At 37.6% G+C, this 19,178-nt stretch overlaps 1 protein-coding gene across 1 annotated transcript in view; it reads right to left on the reverse strand.

The window, feature by feature from the left end:
• LOC107832148 (putative late blight resistance protein homolog R1B-11) overlaps positions 1 to 7,094 on the reverse strand; it is a 51,859-nt gene extending 44,765 nt beyond the window's left edge. The window contains exon 1 of the mRNA XM_075247323.1: positions 6,611 to 7,094. Within this exon, the coding sequence (XP_075103424.1) occupies positions 6,611 to 7,094 (484 nt within the window). The remainder of the gene's footprint in view (positions 1 to 6,610) is intronic.
• Positions 7,095 to 19,178: the final 12,084 nt, after the last annotated feature.

Here is a 19,178-nt window from a genome sequence, read left to right on the forward strand (position 1 = left end):
AATATACTCTCCTTTCGGAGGTATATAAGAAAATATCCTCCTTTCTTGTAGAGCTGCCCGAACGCCTCGGCAGGATAGATGCATCTATGGATCGCGTTGCACGTCCCTCGGCAGTATACATGACACTCTGGATCGGGCCATACAACCCTGGTAGAAATCGTGTTTAATAATAATAATTACACGATACTTTGATAGTTTATTGCAGCTTGTAAAGCTAATTGATAAATTAAAAATTTATTGGAATTGAAGGAATTTAATTAATATATTGAGAATTATTGCATTTGAAGGAATTTAATTATTTCTGTTGGTTAAAGAAAAATCATTGTAAAATTCTGTAAATCATGCTGATTTAAATATCCTAGTTTTATTTCAGTTATTATTATTGACCCATAGTGAGTGTCAAAGTCAGCCATCTCGTCTCTACCACTTCGAGATTAGGCTTGATACTTACTAGGTACACATTGTTTACGTACTCATACTACACTTGCTGCACTTTTTGTGCAGGATCTGAGACAGGTACTAGTGGAGGACCTATCATCGCACATCCACGTTATCCAGAGGCATAGTGGTGAGCTGCCTTTCTGAGCCGTTCTGCAGCTACCAGTGTCTCTTCTTGCATTTTTATTTTGTCTATTTTTATTTCAGACAGTATTTGGAGTTTTGTATAATCTACTAGATGCTCATACATTTGTGACTCTAGGTCTTGGCATACACATTGGTAGAATTTGGAATCGTATTATTTTTTTGGATTTAAGTTAATCAGTATCTTTTCAAATTTCTTTAATATTTCTAGAAAAATAATAAAAATTACTTAGAAAATTATTCTAAAAATAATTGATATATGTTTAATTTATTTGTTGGCTTGCCTAGCTGTAGTGTTGAGCGCCATCACGACCTATAGGTAAAATTGGGTCGTGACAATGCATTTGAAGTGCAATTTTTTTTACTTCAGACTAATATTTTTTAACTTCAGACCCGATAAGTCTAAAATTGATTGTAAAGTGGGTACACTTGCAAACTTTTTTGCAAAGTGGGTATATATTCAATTGTGACCCCAAAACCGGGTATAGATGCAAAATAGCTACAACGTCGAACCCCTGGCCAGAGGCGGATTTAGGAATTGAAGGTGGCGGGTGCCATAAGTTTTTTTAATATATACTTTGTAATGATTAATACAAAATTTATTATGGACGTTTATTCAGTTTTTTTGAGTTTATTTAGATCAACCTAATTTTTTTTTATTTATAAATATAAAAATTACATCTCGCATATAAAAAATAAACTTAATTAGCATTTTAAATCAGGAATCACGCTTTTATTATAACAACACAAGTAAAATTAATATTTTTACTCGGAAATTACATCTTTTTCTGTATATTAAAAATAAATTTACACAAGTAATAACATCATCAATAAGGGACTTACATCAATAAGAAAATTTAAAAATATATCTTCAATAGATAAATTATAACCCATAAGTATAAAATTAAATTAACTACAAGTTCCCAAAAATTAATATCATAAATTTTATATTTTTTAAGCAATGCTTGTGAAATTTTCATCATAATTTAATAGTAAATATATTTAAATTATATTTAATAACCATAGAATAACACAAATGTTTATGATATAATAAAAAAAAATTATAATCTAAATCCAAAATTCCCATTAGGACCCAAGTTTTTCGAATTCGAAAGAAGAAAACTCATAAATTTAAGATTGAGAGGAATGCTTATTTTATATAATTTTAAAGTTTTGGAGTCTCTTTTTTGAGTGTTCTTGATAGATACCATATACAAAATAATAGAATAGAGAGAAAAATATTAAAAAAAAGAATTAAAAATAAGAAAAGAAAAAGTTGGACAATGTTCTATATAAAATTTCAGTGCGAATTTTATACACGAGAAAAACTTTCAAAAATATCTATAAGTCATGACACCTTTATTTAGTTTACGACTACGGGTGATAAGATCAGATATTTAACCTAGTTTAAAAAAAATTAAATATAAGTATATAAATTTTTTATCATCTTAGCATGCGCCACGTAGCCCCTTCTTAAGGGGTGGATCAGCCACTGCCTAGCCTATTATTGTTCGCATTAGCATTGCGTTACTTTAACTTTGGACTTTGGACAAGACCTAAATCATCGAGATTTCAGTGCGGTTATGCTGAATCAGTAGTGAATTTTCAACTGATAAGACACCAATGGGAATCAAAATTTACTAATGTCAACTTTTAAGGATGCATAAATTTATATAAGGGTATTCAAAAAGACACGATAATGTCACACATACGACATCAACTTGTAACCAAAAGCAATTTTCAAACCCTCTTTCCCACTAAGTTAAATTTTTTCTTATATTAAGGGAATTCAAAAATTAATATATAACAAAAAATATTATATTTTCTCCATTTATATAATGTGATTTGTTGATAAATTGAACCCCTTATTCCTAGCTCGCTTCACTTTATTAGTTACGTCCAACCAACCAATCATATATGCAGGCTATACAAAAAATTTAAAATAAGAAAAAAAGAAGGGTAATGTGAAATAATGAATAAGCTGTTAATTGTTATCATCGGTATATGGGTATAATCTGCGTACATACAGTCAAACCTCTTTGTAACAGTTTTGTTTGTTCCGAATTATTTTGGCTGCTATAGTGAGGTGCTGTTATAGAGGATATATATTATAACATAATATAATATTTGGTTCCAAGAATAACTCGACTTTTATAGTGAATGACTATTATATATGGATGTTGTTATAGAGAGGGCTGACTGTACTATTATTCTCAAATCCTACTTGTGAAATTATACTGAGTTTTAATTGTTGTTGTTGTTGTTGGTATGGTGCAAATTTTTCTTATCTATAGTGGTGATCATAACTTTAATTTGAAGTTATGTATACAATAGGGCTCGACATATTCAAGGCATAAATCTTGTAATGACGTTGGATTTGGTCTATTTTTTACAGACGATGATTAGATTTTAATTTGATGTATGCTTCCCATTATGATAAGATGTTAGTGTAGTGTCCCTAGTCCTCCGCTTTCATGACTTTGCAACGCATTTCATTGACTTTATCGATTAAGCTCGTTTTGCATCTAGGTGGTAATCCTAATCATTTCACGTTAATGAGTTCTAAATTAATAATTTGTATATATTTAATGAAAATTGTAAGATAAATATATGATTTAAACCAAAGCTTTTGGGTTCGTCCGAACCCGTAACCACATTGTGCCCCGCCTCTGTTTGCATCTTATTTTCGTCAACTCAGAAACGTTGTGGTTCGATTTGACACGTGATAAAATAAAATTAGAGCTAAATGTTTTTATGTTTTCTTTGCTGACGTGTTACTCATTTTTTAATTAAGTTGGAAGAAATTATTGGTTCTTTTTGATAAAATATTTTCTGCAACGGGTGATTACACCAATTCATGCTAATTTAATATGATCAAATAATAAATAAAAATAAAAATATATTAATTATAATTTAATAATAATTATATTTGTAAAGACATGTGTTATGTATTTATTAGATTTGTATAAATACTCTATGCAAATAACTCTATTAGTCTGAAAAAATAATTGAATAGTTACTTATCGGTTGATTCGACCTAAACATATAGGTAAGAAAAAACAAGAATGATAAGGAAATTAAGTTTTTCGATTCAACTTCTCATCTTCATCTTCCTTATATGTGATAATGTCTCTAGAAATTATAAACTTGAAGTATATATTATGAACTTGAAGTGTATATTGTATACCTATCAATAGCTAGAGCTGTTGAATTCATTCATGTGGCTGGATGATGCACTGATATACCTATTAATGTTATACAAATCAAGTGGCATCCTCCCAGGATAGGCCACTATAAACTCAAAACAAATGGTGCAACTCTCCAAAAGGGATTTATAGGAGGATTAGGAGGGGTAATACAGAACATCAATGGGGATTGGGTGATGGGATTCATAGAAAAAATAAATTACATTAACACTCTCCACCACTAATGCAGGGACTAAGAATGGCAGGCTCAAACAATTTCATGCCCTTGTAAGTTAACATAGATTCAACGGAGGTTATACACAGTATCAATAAAGGCAACATGATTTATGAAACTATTATATGTGAATGCAGGCCACTTCTAACAATACTGGGACATCCTTAAGTAAATCACACCTACAGAGAAGCCAATAGGGTGTCAGACAAGCTGGCCAAGGAAGCAGACAAGATGACAGAAATAACAACAAACTTTTTGGTAGTTCCTCCGGTGTTTTCCAATGAAGCAATATGGAAAGACATCCTAGGAACTATTTTTGAAAAAAAATAAGGGGTTGTAATATTTCTAATGTAACGATAGACTACACACTTTTTGTGAAGGTTGATACCTCTCCACATGCTTCTGTTGTAACAAACAACCAAGTAGCTAGTTAATATATATATATATATATATATATATATATATATATATATATATATATATATATATATATATATATATATATATTATCTTGTCATGAAAAGAAGAAATGTATATTGTATGAAATACTAGAATTAAATATCTTTGTTACGTGGCTCTTTTAAGTACATCATTTCAATAATTTTTCTTAATTATTTGGTCAAAATATATGATGATAACTCATAATTACATGCTTAAATATCTTGTACGCAAGCTCAAAAAACCACACAAACCCCACTAACATAGGATATATTATAGCTAAAGAAAGAGGAACAAATGGCATCCTTAGACAAATATACTTGGTTGAACTTCAACTTTGATTGTTTAAGTACTAGCCCTTTATATTGTGAGCCACTACCATTTTCAAATGAGGAATTTTCATTTGGTAGATATTGTTAGAGCAGAGGTGTCACATAAGCGGGTTGAGTCACATTTAGATAGATAAAAATAGGTTAATAAATGAATTGGATCATAATTCGTTTAAAGTTTGCTTAGGTCAAAGATAAACATGTTAATTTATGCTAATAACGAGTCATAACTCAATTAATCCATCTAACTGATAATTATTTTTCGCTTGTTTGTTTGTTCTTTTACAATTAGTTTAATTACTAAATTATTTTTCTTATATGTATTATGATTGTATTAACCAAAGGCGCATTTGGGGCGTACATAGAGTCCGCGATACATTGCCACCATTCAATTGTAGATCAACTTCAAAGTTCATGACATTAATATAATATTTAAATAAAAATAATTAAGTTCGGTCGAACCCACCAAATAGGCTAGCTTGGACCCCAAAAAAATTAATCAAAAAGGTAATTTACTTTTTGAAACTAAGAACCTTAATTTGACACATAAACCACTTGCCGACTTTGTTAAATTCATAGTTTGACGAGTGTCCTAGCTCTTTATTAGCACTTCTTTCTCTCTTTAAATCCCTTTTTCCCAATCATTCAAGTTCACATTTTTTCCAACATTTTTCTTTTTGGGGTGGGGGGATTTGTTTCAAAAGAATTCGTTATTATCTGATCGTTTGATATTTTTCCTTTTGGGCAAAACGACAAAGACACGTATAAAGGAAGAGTACGTAGGAAGTTGACTCTGGCTTACAATATGATTAATAATCTATCGTTATATTGCTCGTAATTAATAAATTTTTTTAATAATTTATTGTTAAATAAAATTAGCGATAATTTTTTATTTAGCTACAAAACTTGTCGAGAGTTCTTATTTTTTAGTAGTGCGTATACATATATCATCGGTCCACTTTTTTCACTTGCCATTGTGGTACTGTAATTATTATTTGAACTTTTTTCACTATTGTTTTATAATTATTACTGAATTGAAACTTAATCTCCATCTTTTCTTTTATTCTTTATTACCTTTTGTTTCAGTTACCCAAGAAAGAACGGAGCAGATATGCATGACAACAGGTGACAAACTTTTAAGCAGAGACAAATGAGAGTAAATAGATCTAATTGTTTATCAATCCATGCGTTCATAATTATATGATTTTTTATGACAGATTTTTTTCATTGAAATAACATGTAAATCCACTTATCCACATGGTCGATCTCTCTCGATGATGTAGCTTAGTGGTCAATAAATTGAGTGTATTTAACCGTAAATACTAGTTTAAAAGACTTACGGGTTTTTCCATAGCGGAAGCGAATTTGCAGGAACCACAACTTGTGTCATCGGTCGTCGGAAATCCTCATAAAATTGATTTCCCTTTTTCCACGGCCTAAAACCCCTCAATAATGCAAAGATATCTAACCTTAGCCGTTCTCAAGACGATTTAGGGTGTGTCTTTGTAACAAACCAATTATTCAATACTTCTATTACTTCAACCTCGAAAGGAAATTACAACTCAACTCAAAACTATTACAGGAATTAGAGATGCTAAACAGAAATACAAATGATAGAGAAGAAGGAATGAGAAGCTCAGACTAAGAATGAGGATGAGAGGATACAGACACTCGAGAAGGAAGATGAGGAGAAGCAGACATTTTACTCAACAATACGCATAATTCCTGAAGTCGTAGGCAACTCTCCTTTTAAACATTTGTCACGTCTTTCCCTACTCCACCTGGATCCCAAACGGATCTCTTGTTGGGTTATCTTGTCCTTGGGCTTCTTTGTGGTCTACCCCTTGGCCCAACAGCTTGGCTAACCTTTGTCCAAATAACTGACCCACAAGTATTATCTAAATTATTCCTGTTCACAACTATACTCCCCCCTGAATTGAGAACCTTGCCCTCAAGGTTCTGCAATAGCACGTTCTGTTGGTTAGGCTGGTTATTGCAACACTTGAGCGTAGAGATGCGAGAAATAAGATATATTCGTTCAGCTTCGAAAAGTTCAAATTTAAAGACAACAACCCAAATATGCTGAAGCACTTTAAAAGGACCAAAGTATTGCCTTCCCAATTGATGATATTGCTGTAATCTCACAGAGTGCTGCCAATAAGTAGGCAGTTTGACAAAACTACAATCACCAACTACAAAGTGATCTTCATGCATGGCAAGCACCAGATGTGCTAGCTTAGTGGATAGACAAGGCAATATGACTCCTAGAATGCCAGCATAATAAGAGACAAGTGGATTACCTTCGCGTTTAATAAATTCAACCATTTCCGTCGAACAGTCTATGAGTACCGTTAATTTGTGTTGCTGTTGAAATGCTCTGATTACTACAGTCAAGATCAGTAAACAAAAGAATATCAGTCCACAATTATAAAGCTCTTCTTCTTCCACTTGACAAACTACATGCTCTTGATCCACAAAATAACCAATTAGGTCCACATAGTTTAAAATTAATTGCAACAATGACCACAGTGATTACACAATTGCAACAAGACTTATGACAAGATGTGGCTTTCTCCCATGTTGCAATATTGCCATCCTATTGGATTTTCTTGACCGCATCCACAATATGCACAAATATTTTGTGATCTCCGCCTGTAAGGATTGAACTGGTAGCACTCGTGTAGGTCCTGCCTCATCGAAAACAATCCAAGAAGCATTGCAAAGATTAAAATCCTCTATAAAATAGTGCAAGGAACATTTGTAATATGGACAGGTTTGTGGATAAAATACTTTCGTTCTAGTATGAGAGAAATTCATTAACATGACTTGGCTGCTAGAGAGTGACGAACAGGAAGAAGATGCATATTCCTCACTCATTGGGCCAAACAAGAGTGATGTAAGAAGTTTCAGTTGCAATGTATCTGAAACATCTTTTTCCAATGCAAAATCAGATAGCAAAATAGAAGAATGCATACACCATTTCTGTTCAGGATCCCACACTTGAGTCATAGAGGTAGAAGCCACATACTCTATATGAATTTTTAGAGTTAAGGTCTCGGAGTTTATCCTCGGTGCCACGATAATGTGCTTCCCAAGACAGCTCAACTCAATTTCAAGCTCAGTTGTAGGTTGGGTGATAAGAGTCTGAAGACTTAGAACTCGAGACCTAATAATAAACTCCAAATGATTCGATAGAACTTTCCCTAGATGTTTCGAATCCATCCTATGAGTAAGATTCTGTAAGATTGGGCAAAAATCTGCTGGAACTATTTCCTCTTTGATATTTGTAGATCCCTTGAATAGGCTAGTAGCAAATAGCTTATGTTGAACCGCATTCTTTGAGCCTTTAACTTGCACATTGCCATCTAGATAAACGGACGTTGGACGAAGTTTGAAATCATTAGATACGGAGTAGAAATAAAAATACATCTTTACTTGTAAAACCCAATTCAAAGATTTCTCGCCGTTGAAACAATTCAGTACCACATGATGACTCTGTACCATCGTATCTTGAGATAAGTCCACCATGGTAGATGGAGTCGATATGAAGAGTCCAACATGAACAGATAACGAGTGTACCAAATTCAAATCTATAGCCAACATTTTATAGGGTAAAGTAGTATAGCGATGCGGTATTATGCAACCAAAAACTACAATCCGAAAATGATATAGTGATGGCTGCTTAATTATTAACACGAACTATTCATCCCACGCTGGTTCTTCATACCCAACAAATAAAATTTCATCAGAAACATACCTCGCTATATTTGAAACCTCATTAACCGGCATAAAATTCTTATAAGAAAATTTCCACAGATATGGACTCCTGTGAATGTGAAGCGGTATGACATTTTTAAATGGATGTGTGACTTCAGCAGCGCTCGCACTCGCAATCTCTTTTGGCACTACATCCTCTCTACTAGTCAAAGGTACCCGAAAATTAGTTGTGTTCGTTTCAGCTTCATTATCGCAAGAAATTGCCGCATCAGTTGGAGAGACATAATTCTTGTCAACGGTTCATCTGGGATGTCCATCAGGCACATTGTCTTCCTCGGAATCGCCATCTTCTAAATCAGATTCATCAGCGAGTACCATGGAGCAGCAATTATGAGACATTTTGTCGAACACCTGGCCTTCTTCTGAGAATTTCACCTTCTTAGTCATCAATTAATTACCAACTTGTAGCTCTATAAGAATTTCAACACCAATATGACTTCCATCAGCGATACCGTACATGGAATCGACATCAATATGCTTTTTCTGGTAACGCACTAGGTTCAACATCTGCTTTATTATCTTGTAAGGTGCTAGTTGCCCTATCCGCCATTTTCTCGAGCACCTTGTATTCCAAGTAAAGGTTGTTGCTGTCTTAGTGTTTATTCCAATATTGAGGCGAGAGTGAAGTGCTAATGTTGCACCATGATGGAATAGTCGCAGCTCGTGCTCGAAACTTTTCCTCTAGCTTTCGCTGCTGGTGAACGGCTAAGCGCTCACCAGATGCTTCTCTAGTTCGAGTGCGAAAACGCAGCTTCAGTTTCTCCTTAAAATGATTCCAATCAAAAAATTGTTTATTTCGAAACAGCCAATCAAACCAATCAAGAGCTTCGCCGTCAAGGTAGTGGTAAGGAAGAGGTAACCAATCCTTCTCGGAGAAGCCAAGGTAGGTGAAGTACAACTCAGCCCGAAAAATTCAACCCTCTGGGTTTCCACCACTGAATCGATCTAACACCACCATTGTTGGAGTACGAACGATGAAAGCACCAATGTAACAAACCAGTTATTCAATACTTCTATTGCTTCAACCTCGAAAGGAAATTATAACTCAACTCAAAACTATTACAGGAATTAGAGATGCTAAACAGAAATACAAATGATAGAGAAGAAGGGATGAGAAGCTCAGACTAAGAATGAGGATGAGAGGATACAGACACTCGAGAAGGAAGATAAGGAGAAGCAGACATTTTACTCAACAATACGCATAATTCCTGAAGTCGTAGGCCACTCTCCTTTTAAATCTTTGTCACGTCTTTCCCTACTCCATGTGGATCCCAAACAGATCTCTTATTGGGTTATCTTGTCCTTGGGCTTCTTTGTGGTCTATCCCTTGGCCCAATAGCTTGGCCAACCTTTGTCCAAATAACTGGCCCACAAGTATTATCTAAATTATTCCTGTTCATAACAGTCTTCCAAGACCCATAGTGGCGTTTAGGGTTGGACCGGATAATGTGCCTTATAATAAGTTAGCACCCTTTATGAGTGTACAAGGTCCAAAAGATATAATTTCCAACAAAATCTCTAGTGAAGACAAAATATTAGGTGATCTTTTCTCATTTTTTTAAGTTTTAATGGATAAAGTTACCCGATATCTATGCTGATGAGAGATAACATATACCCCTAAAATTAAGCGAGGTGCGCGGAAACTAGTTCGTACATGTTATAAAAGTAACATAAGCAAAGCCATCGACAAATGTTAAAGTAGTAAAAGCAGGCTACAAGAAATGAATTGTTAGCTTTATTAGCTATATTATAAGCATTATACTCTGAATATATCTTGTGCTGTCACAATTCGATCGATGAGAAATTCAATATAATATTGTATACGGTCGAAACTGATTTTGGTCTTCGTACGACTGATCGAGATGGGAACATAATGGACCGAAAAAGGTCTTCATAATATCGAGATGGCATCCGAAGAAGGCACAAACGAGCTTCGAATTTCAGGAACTGGTCAAATAACGAGCTCGAAGTCATTATCGAGCTCGGGTCCAAATCGAATTATGATGAGAAGCGGTGGAATCGAGCTTAAGGGCCAAAAGCCAACCAATACCGGCCTAATACTGGGCCCCGAGTCAACATCGAGCTCGAACCCACATCGAGCTCTAAACCTGGAAAATGACAGATACCGAGTTCGGTCAGGATCGAGCTCATAGACAAGAGCCGTTACAACCGCACTAAGGGAGAGAATCTTAGCGGAAATTAAGGAAAAACTGATTTGTCATGGGTTTCCCACTATGTATTTTTAATTATACCTAAAGTAGGATCTCTCCACTATAAGAGGGATGGCTATATTTCTGTAAAGAGGGCAAGTTTTTGGCAGACATTGTAACTCAGATATCATACACTCCCATATTGAAGAATTATCCTTTTTAGCTTCATAGATTGACTCATTTTGCTTAATCCATAAATCATTCTCTTTTCAACTTTGCTTATTTTTATCCTTTACAGTCAATATTCGATATTTCTATTTACTATTACGATTTGTGTCAAGTTATATCACATACCCTTAGAACTACGTACAAATTTAACTCTATCCGTTTTTCGGGTAAACAGTTTGGCGCCCACCGTGGGGCTAAGGATAACAGTGGTTATTTGATACGAATCTGCAAAACACACCATTTTACGCATGTTTTCAGAAGTGTCTTTGATTTCGGATTAGCAGCGACGAGTTATCAATTAAATGGCCTTACCTATCGACAATGAAGCTGGCCTTCAAGGTGGAAACGACAACTTGACGCCCAGGGCCGAAAGGCCACTTATCGACGCCGTTGGAGCTCGAGTCGAAGTGCCATTAGATGTTAATTCGCATATGGCCATTGAGGCAAACCAACGTTCTGAACCTGGAAATAACATTCATGGTGGTACTCGATCTGCAGCTAGAAACACTCATAATGTCAAGGAAAACGGAATTAGCTTGCGTATAATTTTCGAAATATTGCAAACTCAACAGGCAGCAATAGCTCAGTTGCAGAGCCAAACCTAGATACCGAGCAGGCCGGAGCCCAGTCCACCCCGAGAAGCCACCCACAGAACAGAACCAGCCATAGGAAGGTCGAACGAACAAGAGTCTGGGACTAATCCCGAAATTGTTAAGATGTTCGAAGAACTGACCAAACGAATAGAGTCAGGAGAAAGGAGGATCGAGGAAAACAACAAAAAGGTGGAAACATATAACTCCAGGATTGATCAGATCCCGGGGGCACCACCAATATTGAAGGGCTTAGATTCCAAAGAAGTTCCGCATGCCCGAGATTCTTAAATATAACAGAACTACCAACCCCAACGAACATGTTACCTCTTACACATGTGCCATTAAAGGGAAAGATCTAGAGGACGATGAAATCGAATCCGTATTATTGAAGAAATTCGGTGAAACCTTGTCAAAGGGAGCAATGATATGGTATCATAATTTACCATCTAATTTTATCGACTCTTTTGCCATGCTTGCAGATTCTTTCGTAAAAGCACACACATGGGCCATAAAGGTCGAGACCAGGAATACGGACCTGTTCAAAGTAAGACAAAAGGATAACGAGATGCTAAAGGAGTTCGTATCTCGTTTCCAAATGGAAAGAATAGATCTACCACCAGTCACAGACGATTGGGCTGTTCAGCCTTTAACTTAAGGTTTGAATGAACGAAGTTCGATGGCTTCATGACGGTTGAAACATAACCTGATCGAGTACCCAGCTATTACTTGGGCTGACATGCATAATCGGTATCAATCAAAAATTAGAGTCGAAGACGATCAGTTGGGTTCTGGACCCGCTGTTAGAAGAGACATCTATCGAGAACAAAGGCCGATTAGGGATCGATATCGACCATATAGTGAAGATCATAGGGTTAATGAATCGGGACGTAACCCCGGACAAGGAAATAAAAGAAGTGATCGGGGCTAAGGGTCTCGGGGACTGATGAACAGAAATAGGTTCGATAGGTCTACCGGACCAAAGGAAGCACCACGGTTATCGGAGTATAACTTCAGCATCGATGCATCCGCCATCGTATCGGCTATCGAACGCATCAAAGACACTAAATGGCCTCGACCCATGCAGACCGATCCTGCTCAGAGGAACCCCAATCAAATGTGCGAATATCATGGCACCCATGGCCACAGAACGGAAGATTGCAGGCAACTAAGAGAGGAGGTAGCCCGGTTATTCAATTAAGGGCACCTTCGAGAGTTTTTAAGAGATAGGGCCAAGAACCATTTCAAAAACAGGGATTTCGGTAGACAAAACGAACAGGAAGAACCACATCACACCGTCCATATGATCATCGGCGGCGTCGATACCCCTCAAGGGCCGGTTCTTAAACGCACTAAGACATCGGTTATGAGAGAGAAGCGACCTCGAACTCGGGATTACGCACCCATAGGAACCCTGTCCTTTAATGATAAAGATGCAGAAGGAGTCACACAACCTCACAACGATGCACTGGTAATATCCGTACTTATGAATAAAACTAAAATTAAGCGTATGTTAATTGATACAGGTAGCTCGACCAACATTATTTAATCGAAGGTCGTAGGACAGCTCGATCTATAGGACTAGGTTGTACCCGCAACCCTGGTTCTAAACGGATTCAATTTGGCATGTGAAACTACCAAAGGCGAGATAATTCTGCCGATAAATGTGTCTGGGACCATCAGAGAAACGAAGTTCCACGTAATTGAAGGCGATATGAGGTACAACACCTTTTTTGGAAGACCATGGATCCACAATATGAGAGTTGTACTTCGACCCTCCAACATGTTCTTAAATTCCCAACATTGGAGGGAATCAAAATAGTGTACGGAGAACAACCGGCCGCAAGAGAAATGTTTGCCGTCGAAGAAGTAATTCCGATATCCTCACCCTCATCGACGAAGGGATCGAACTCGAAAGGGGAATGTAATGCCAAACAGCAATCACAGACGTCAGATTCAACCCTACTAGAAAATCAGAAGATTGACGAAGATGATGATCAAAGGATCCCTCGATCCTTTGTGGTCCCCAACGATTCAAACGCTACCCAATCAACGGTTAAAGAACTGGATCAAGTCATACTAATCGAATATCTGCCCGAATGAAAGGTATACCTGGGAATGGGATTAACCCCCGAACTCAGTAAAAGGCTTATTCAATTTCTTATTGATAACATAGATTGTTTTGCTTGGTCCCATTTAGACATAACAGGGATCCCAACGGATATAATGATGCATCGGCTAAGTCTGGACCCTAAGTTCAAACCGGTAAAGCAAATGAGAAGACCATAATCTGAGGTAAAGCACGCATTCATAAAGAATGAGGTAACTAAACTTCTCAAAATAGGGTCCATTCGGGAAGTGAAATATCCCGAATGGTTAACCAATGTAGTTGTAGTCCCTAAAAAGGTAACAAACTTAGAATGTGTGTAGATTATAAGGATCTAAACAAGGCGTGCCCCAAAGATTATTTTCAGCTGCCTAACATCGATCGCATGATCGATGCCACTACTGGCCACGAGATCCTTACTTTTCTCGATGCCTATTCCGGGTATAATCAAATCCAAATAAACCCGGAGGACCGAGAAAAAACTTCATTTATCACCAAGTATGGAACATATTGTTATAATGTAATGCCCTTTAGGCTAAAAAATGCAGGAGCTACTTACCAACGCCTAGTAAATAAAATGTTTGAAAAGCAAATAGGTGAATCGATGGAAGTTTATATTAATAACATGCTAGTTAAGTCCCTGCGTTTAGAGGACCATTTGGTTCATTTGCAGGAAACGTTCGAAATCTTAAGAAAATACAACATGAAGCTCAACCCCGAGAAATGTACTTTCGGGGTCGGTTCGGGCAAGTTCCTTGGCTTTATGGTATCAAATTGGGGTATCGAGATTAACCCCGATAAAATCAAGGCCATCGAAGACATCACCATCGTAGACAGTGTAAAAGCCATGCAGAGGCTAACCGAAAGGATAGCCGCCTTAGGCCGATTCATTTCGAAGTCGTCGGATCGAAGCCACCAATTTTTCTCTCTGCTAAAAAAGAAGAACGATTTCGCCTGGACCCCGGAATGCCAGCAGGCATTAGAGGAATTGAAATGATACCTATCGAGCCCACCACTGCTTCACACTCCGAAGGAAGATAAGAAACTTTACTTGTACTTGGCGGTATCATAAATAACGGTAAGTGGTGTCCAAGTTCGAGAAGAGCAAGGTATGCAATTTCCCATTTATTATGTAAGTCGAACCTTAGGGGAAGCAGAAACTCGATATCCACACCTAGAGAAATTGGCACTTGCACTGATAAGCGCCTCTAGAAAGTTAAGACCATATTTTCAATGTCACCCTATATGCGTATTAACCACTTACCCACTTCGTAATATTTTGCACAAGCCCGAACTATCAGGTCGATTGGCTAAATGGGCCGTCGAACTCAGTGGGTATGATATTGAATATCAACCCCGGATGGCCATCAAGTCTCAAATTTTAGCGGACTTCGTGGCCGATTTCATGCCAACCCTAGTACCCAAAGTTGAAAAAGAACTCTTGTTGAAATCGGGTACATCATCGGGGGTATGGATCCTTTTCACAGATGGAGCTTCGAACGTGAAGGGAGCCGGGCTAGGCATTGTTTTAAAGCCGCCCACGGGTAGCGCTATTAAGCAATCTACCAAAACTACTAGGTTGACTAACAACGAGGCCGAGTACGAGGCCATGATTTCAGGTCTCGAGCTACCTAAAATCTTGGGAGCAGAAGTCATTAAAGTCAAAGGTATTTGGAGAAGATAGAATCAAGTAACTTTGCACCGTTTCAAAGAATGGACTTTACAACATGTACCTCGAGAACAAAACAATGAGGCCGATGCACTTCCAAATTTAGGGTCATCGGTCGAGGAAAATGAGATCAGGTTGGGAGCTGTCATTCAACTTTCGATATCCATGATCGAGGAAGGTTATGCCGAGATAAACTCTACAATCTTAATATGGGATTGGAGGAATAAGTATATTGAATACTTGGAGAACGGAAAGCTCCCATCGGACCCTAAAAATTTGAGGGCCCTACAAACCAAAGCTGCTCGATTCACATTGACTGCAGATGGAATATTATACCGAAGGACATTCGATGGACCATTGGCAGTATGCTTAGGACTAGGAGACACCGACTATATCCTACGTGAGATTCACGAGGGCACTTATAGAAATCATTCCGGTGCCGATTCATTAGTCCAAAAAATAATCAGAGCGGGATATTATTGGATCAGTATGGACAAAGATGCAAAGAAGTTTGTTCGAAAATGTGATAAGTGTCAAAGGTTTGCACCGATGATCCATCAACTCGGAGAATAACTTCACTCGGTCCTATCCCCATGGCCATTCATGAAGTGGGGAATGGATATCGTCGGCCCTCTGCCATCGGCCCCAGGTAAAGCTAAGTTCATTTTATTTATGAATGACTATTTCTCTAAATGGGTTGAAGCACAGACTTTCGAGAAAGTAAGAGAAAAAGAGGTTATAGACTTCATCTGGGATAATATCGTATGTCGATTTGGGATACCCGCTGAAATAGTGTGTGACAATGGGAAACAATTTATCGGCAGCAAAGTGACGAAATCCCTCGTAGACCAATGAATAAAAAGGATATTATCAACACCGTATCACCCTAGTGGGAACGGACAGGTAGAATCGACGAACAAGACTATCATTCAAAACCTAAAGAAAAGGTTGAACGACGCTAGGGGAAAATGGAGAGAAATTCTACCCGAAGGTCTTTGGGCATATCGAACAACATCAAAATCTAGTACGGGGGCAACTCCGTTCTCCTTAGTATATCTCTCTGAAGCCTTGATTCCAGTCGAAATCAGGGAACCCAGTGCTAGGTTTTGATATACAACAGAAGAGTCAAACCATGAGGCTATGAATGCTAGCCTCAAATTATTGGATGAAAAACGAGAAGCCGCTCTCGTCCAATTGGCCGCCCAAAAGTAGCGGATCGAAAGATACTATAATCGAAGAACCAATCTTCACCATTTTAAAGTCGGGGACTTAGTGCTAAGGAAGGTCACCTCAGCACCCGAAATCCAAATGAAGGAAGACTGGGTCCGAACTGGGAAGGACCATACCAGGTACTCGAAAACGTCGGTAAAGGATCCTATAAGCTCATAAACGGCAAACAACTACCAAGCAATTGGAATGTATCGCACCTAAAACGATACTACTGCTAAGGTACAACCCTCCCATGTTCGTTTATATTTCAAAACTAACCCTTGCAGGAGTTCGATCGGGAACAAGGATGGATTATTCAACACGAAGCCTTAGGTCTTAAAGCACGCGTTGTACTCTTTTTCCCTTAGACCAGTTTTATCCCAAATGGGTTTTCGGCAAGGTTTTTAATGAGACAATCATTGATCATGCTAACTTAGAACAATTCAACAGTATTCAAGGCCTCTTTACAATCAATCTCGAATATTCCGGGGGCATTACCGTCGAATATATCAAGTTCAATCATCAAGTTCGATGCAAAGACGTTACTTCATGACAACAGGGTTTTGATAGGAAAAATTGTAAGAGCCAAATGGTCAAAACGAACCATGCTCGTATAGTTTGCTCGATCCCTGGTACAAAACATGAACACATGTGTAATTACATTAAGAGAAATTTATCCTTTACCGATATTTTATATCTCAGAATCCATCCTCTATTTCGTGATCTATTATGCAAACAGGCCCAAGGGCCGACCATTACCCCATAAATCGGGGGCTGCTAATCGAAAAATCAACGAGATCAAGCCCCACACAAGCCTAAGGGCTACTCTTATTTCAAGTTCGAGCAATCACTCACTCGACCTACGGGCTGTGTTACTTCGAGTCCGAGCAAATGCTCACTCGACTACTAAGCCCAAGGGCTAATCTTATTTCGAGTTCAAGCAATCACTCACTCGACCACTAAGCCTACAGGCTACATTACTTCGAGTTTGACCAATCACTCACTCGGCCATAAAGCCTAAGTGCTAATCTTATTTCGAGTTCGAGCAATCACTCACTCGACCATAAAGCCTAAGGGATAATCTTATTTCAAGTTCGAGCAATCACTCGCTCGACCATAAAGCCTAAGGGCTAATCTTATTTCGAGTTCGAGCAATCACTCACTCGACCATAAAGTCTACGGGCTACATTACTGTCATGCCCTAAACTCGAGGAGTGCGACCAACGCTCAACCGAGAGAACCCGGCCGAGAAAGCCTGTTAGATTACCTTCTACCCAAAATCATCCATAAATAAAGAGGAGATGTACTCCATTAATCAATACTGAAAAGATTTCATTAATAACTTTCATTTAATTTCCATTAGCAGCTTCATTCATAATTTCCAAAATATTACGAGTTTATAGAATTCATGAAAAATATGATTTCCAATTACCAACATTTCTAGTTCAATTCCCAAAATCAAACACAACCCACAACCTGTCTACGGAGCCTCTAAGTAGAATAGAAGAGTAATATGAAAATGCCGGCAACAAGGCCCCCGGCTATACCTCGAAATACAGTACATGAGAAACAAAAGATACATGACCCCGAAATGAAGTGGGGCTCACCAAATCAGCTGAAAAGAGTGTACTGCTATCACTGATCAATGCCGCCTGCTGTAGAACCACCTGTATCCATTAAAGATGCAGGGCACCCGGCAAAAGGGACGTTAATACTGTCGAATAATACTAGTATGTATAGCTAAAAGTCCTCTTTCAAAATAGAATGCCCATATAATAGAAAGGCAACACATAGAAACAACAAATCTCAATCAACAATATCCAAATGTCTAGTTAAAACATAATAATTTTCAAAATACGAATTTCAAATACAATTTTGGTTAGGAGATCATTAGCACCGATATTCCACAGTCTTTGTTAGCACGGAGTTTGATCACACCCGATCGTCTAGGATATCTCCCCACGGATAATGTGGTTTGACAGGTGATGCGAAAGAAAGTTGTTACCAAGAGTAGTACCACCATGTGCGCAACATGGAGTCCGATCTCCACCCGATCAGCTAGACCGTCTTCCCACATATGCCGTGTGGGTTGATCTTTTCCATTCCACAATTATTACCAGTTCATCCCAATTAAGGGGAATAATATCACAATTTCATCCCAAATAAGGGGAATAACCAGAATCCACCCCTACACCGGCACGTGTAGTTTCAGGTGTGGCCTTATGACCCACCCATCCTCAGTTTTACTAATGATGCTCCCAAAAATATTTTATTTATTTGATTTGCACACAGAGGTAACATAAATACAATTGTACTCACCTCAACATCTTTCACATTGTACAAATTCTTATTAGTATTTCCAGTCATTCAGAGCGACAATATGCCCTTGGCTCATTTGGTCATTCACAAGATTCTTTATTCCTGGCACGATGGCCGTATTTCATATTCCACACTTTTACCCTTTTCAATTTCAAAGATCACCATCAAATATCAACATATAGAAAATTTCATAATCATATACTTCAAATCCATTTGAAATGGGAACTTCAAACACAAATGGGTTCTTTCCAAAGAATGAGGCACACCAACCAACAATAGAAACACACATGAAAAATCATAAACAATCAATACACCATTTACTCTTGCAATACTCTTCCCCAGAAATGATAATGTACAATT

This window comes from Nicotiana tabacum, chromosome 24 (assembly GCF_000715075.1).
Source record: "Nicotiana tabacum cultivar K326 chromosome 24, ASM71507v2, whole genome shotgun sequence".
Classification (NCBI taxonomy): domain Eukaryota; kingdom Viridiplantae; phylum Streptophyta; class Magnoliopsida; order Solanales; family Solanaceae; genus Nicotiana; species Nicotiana tabacum.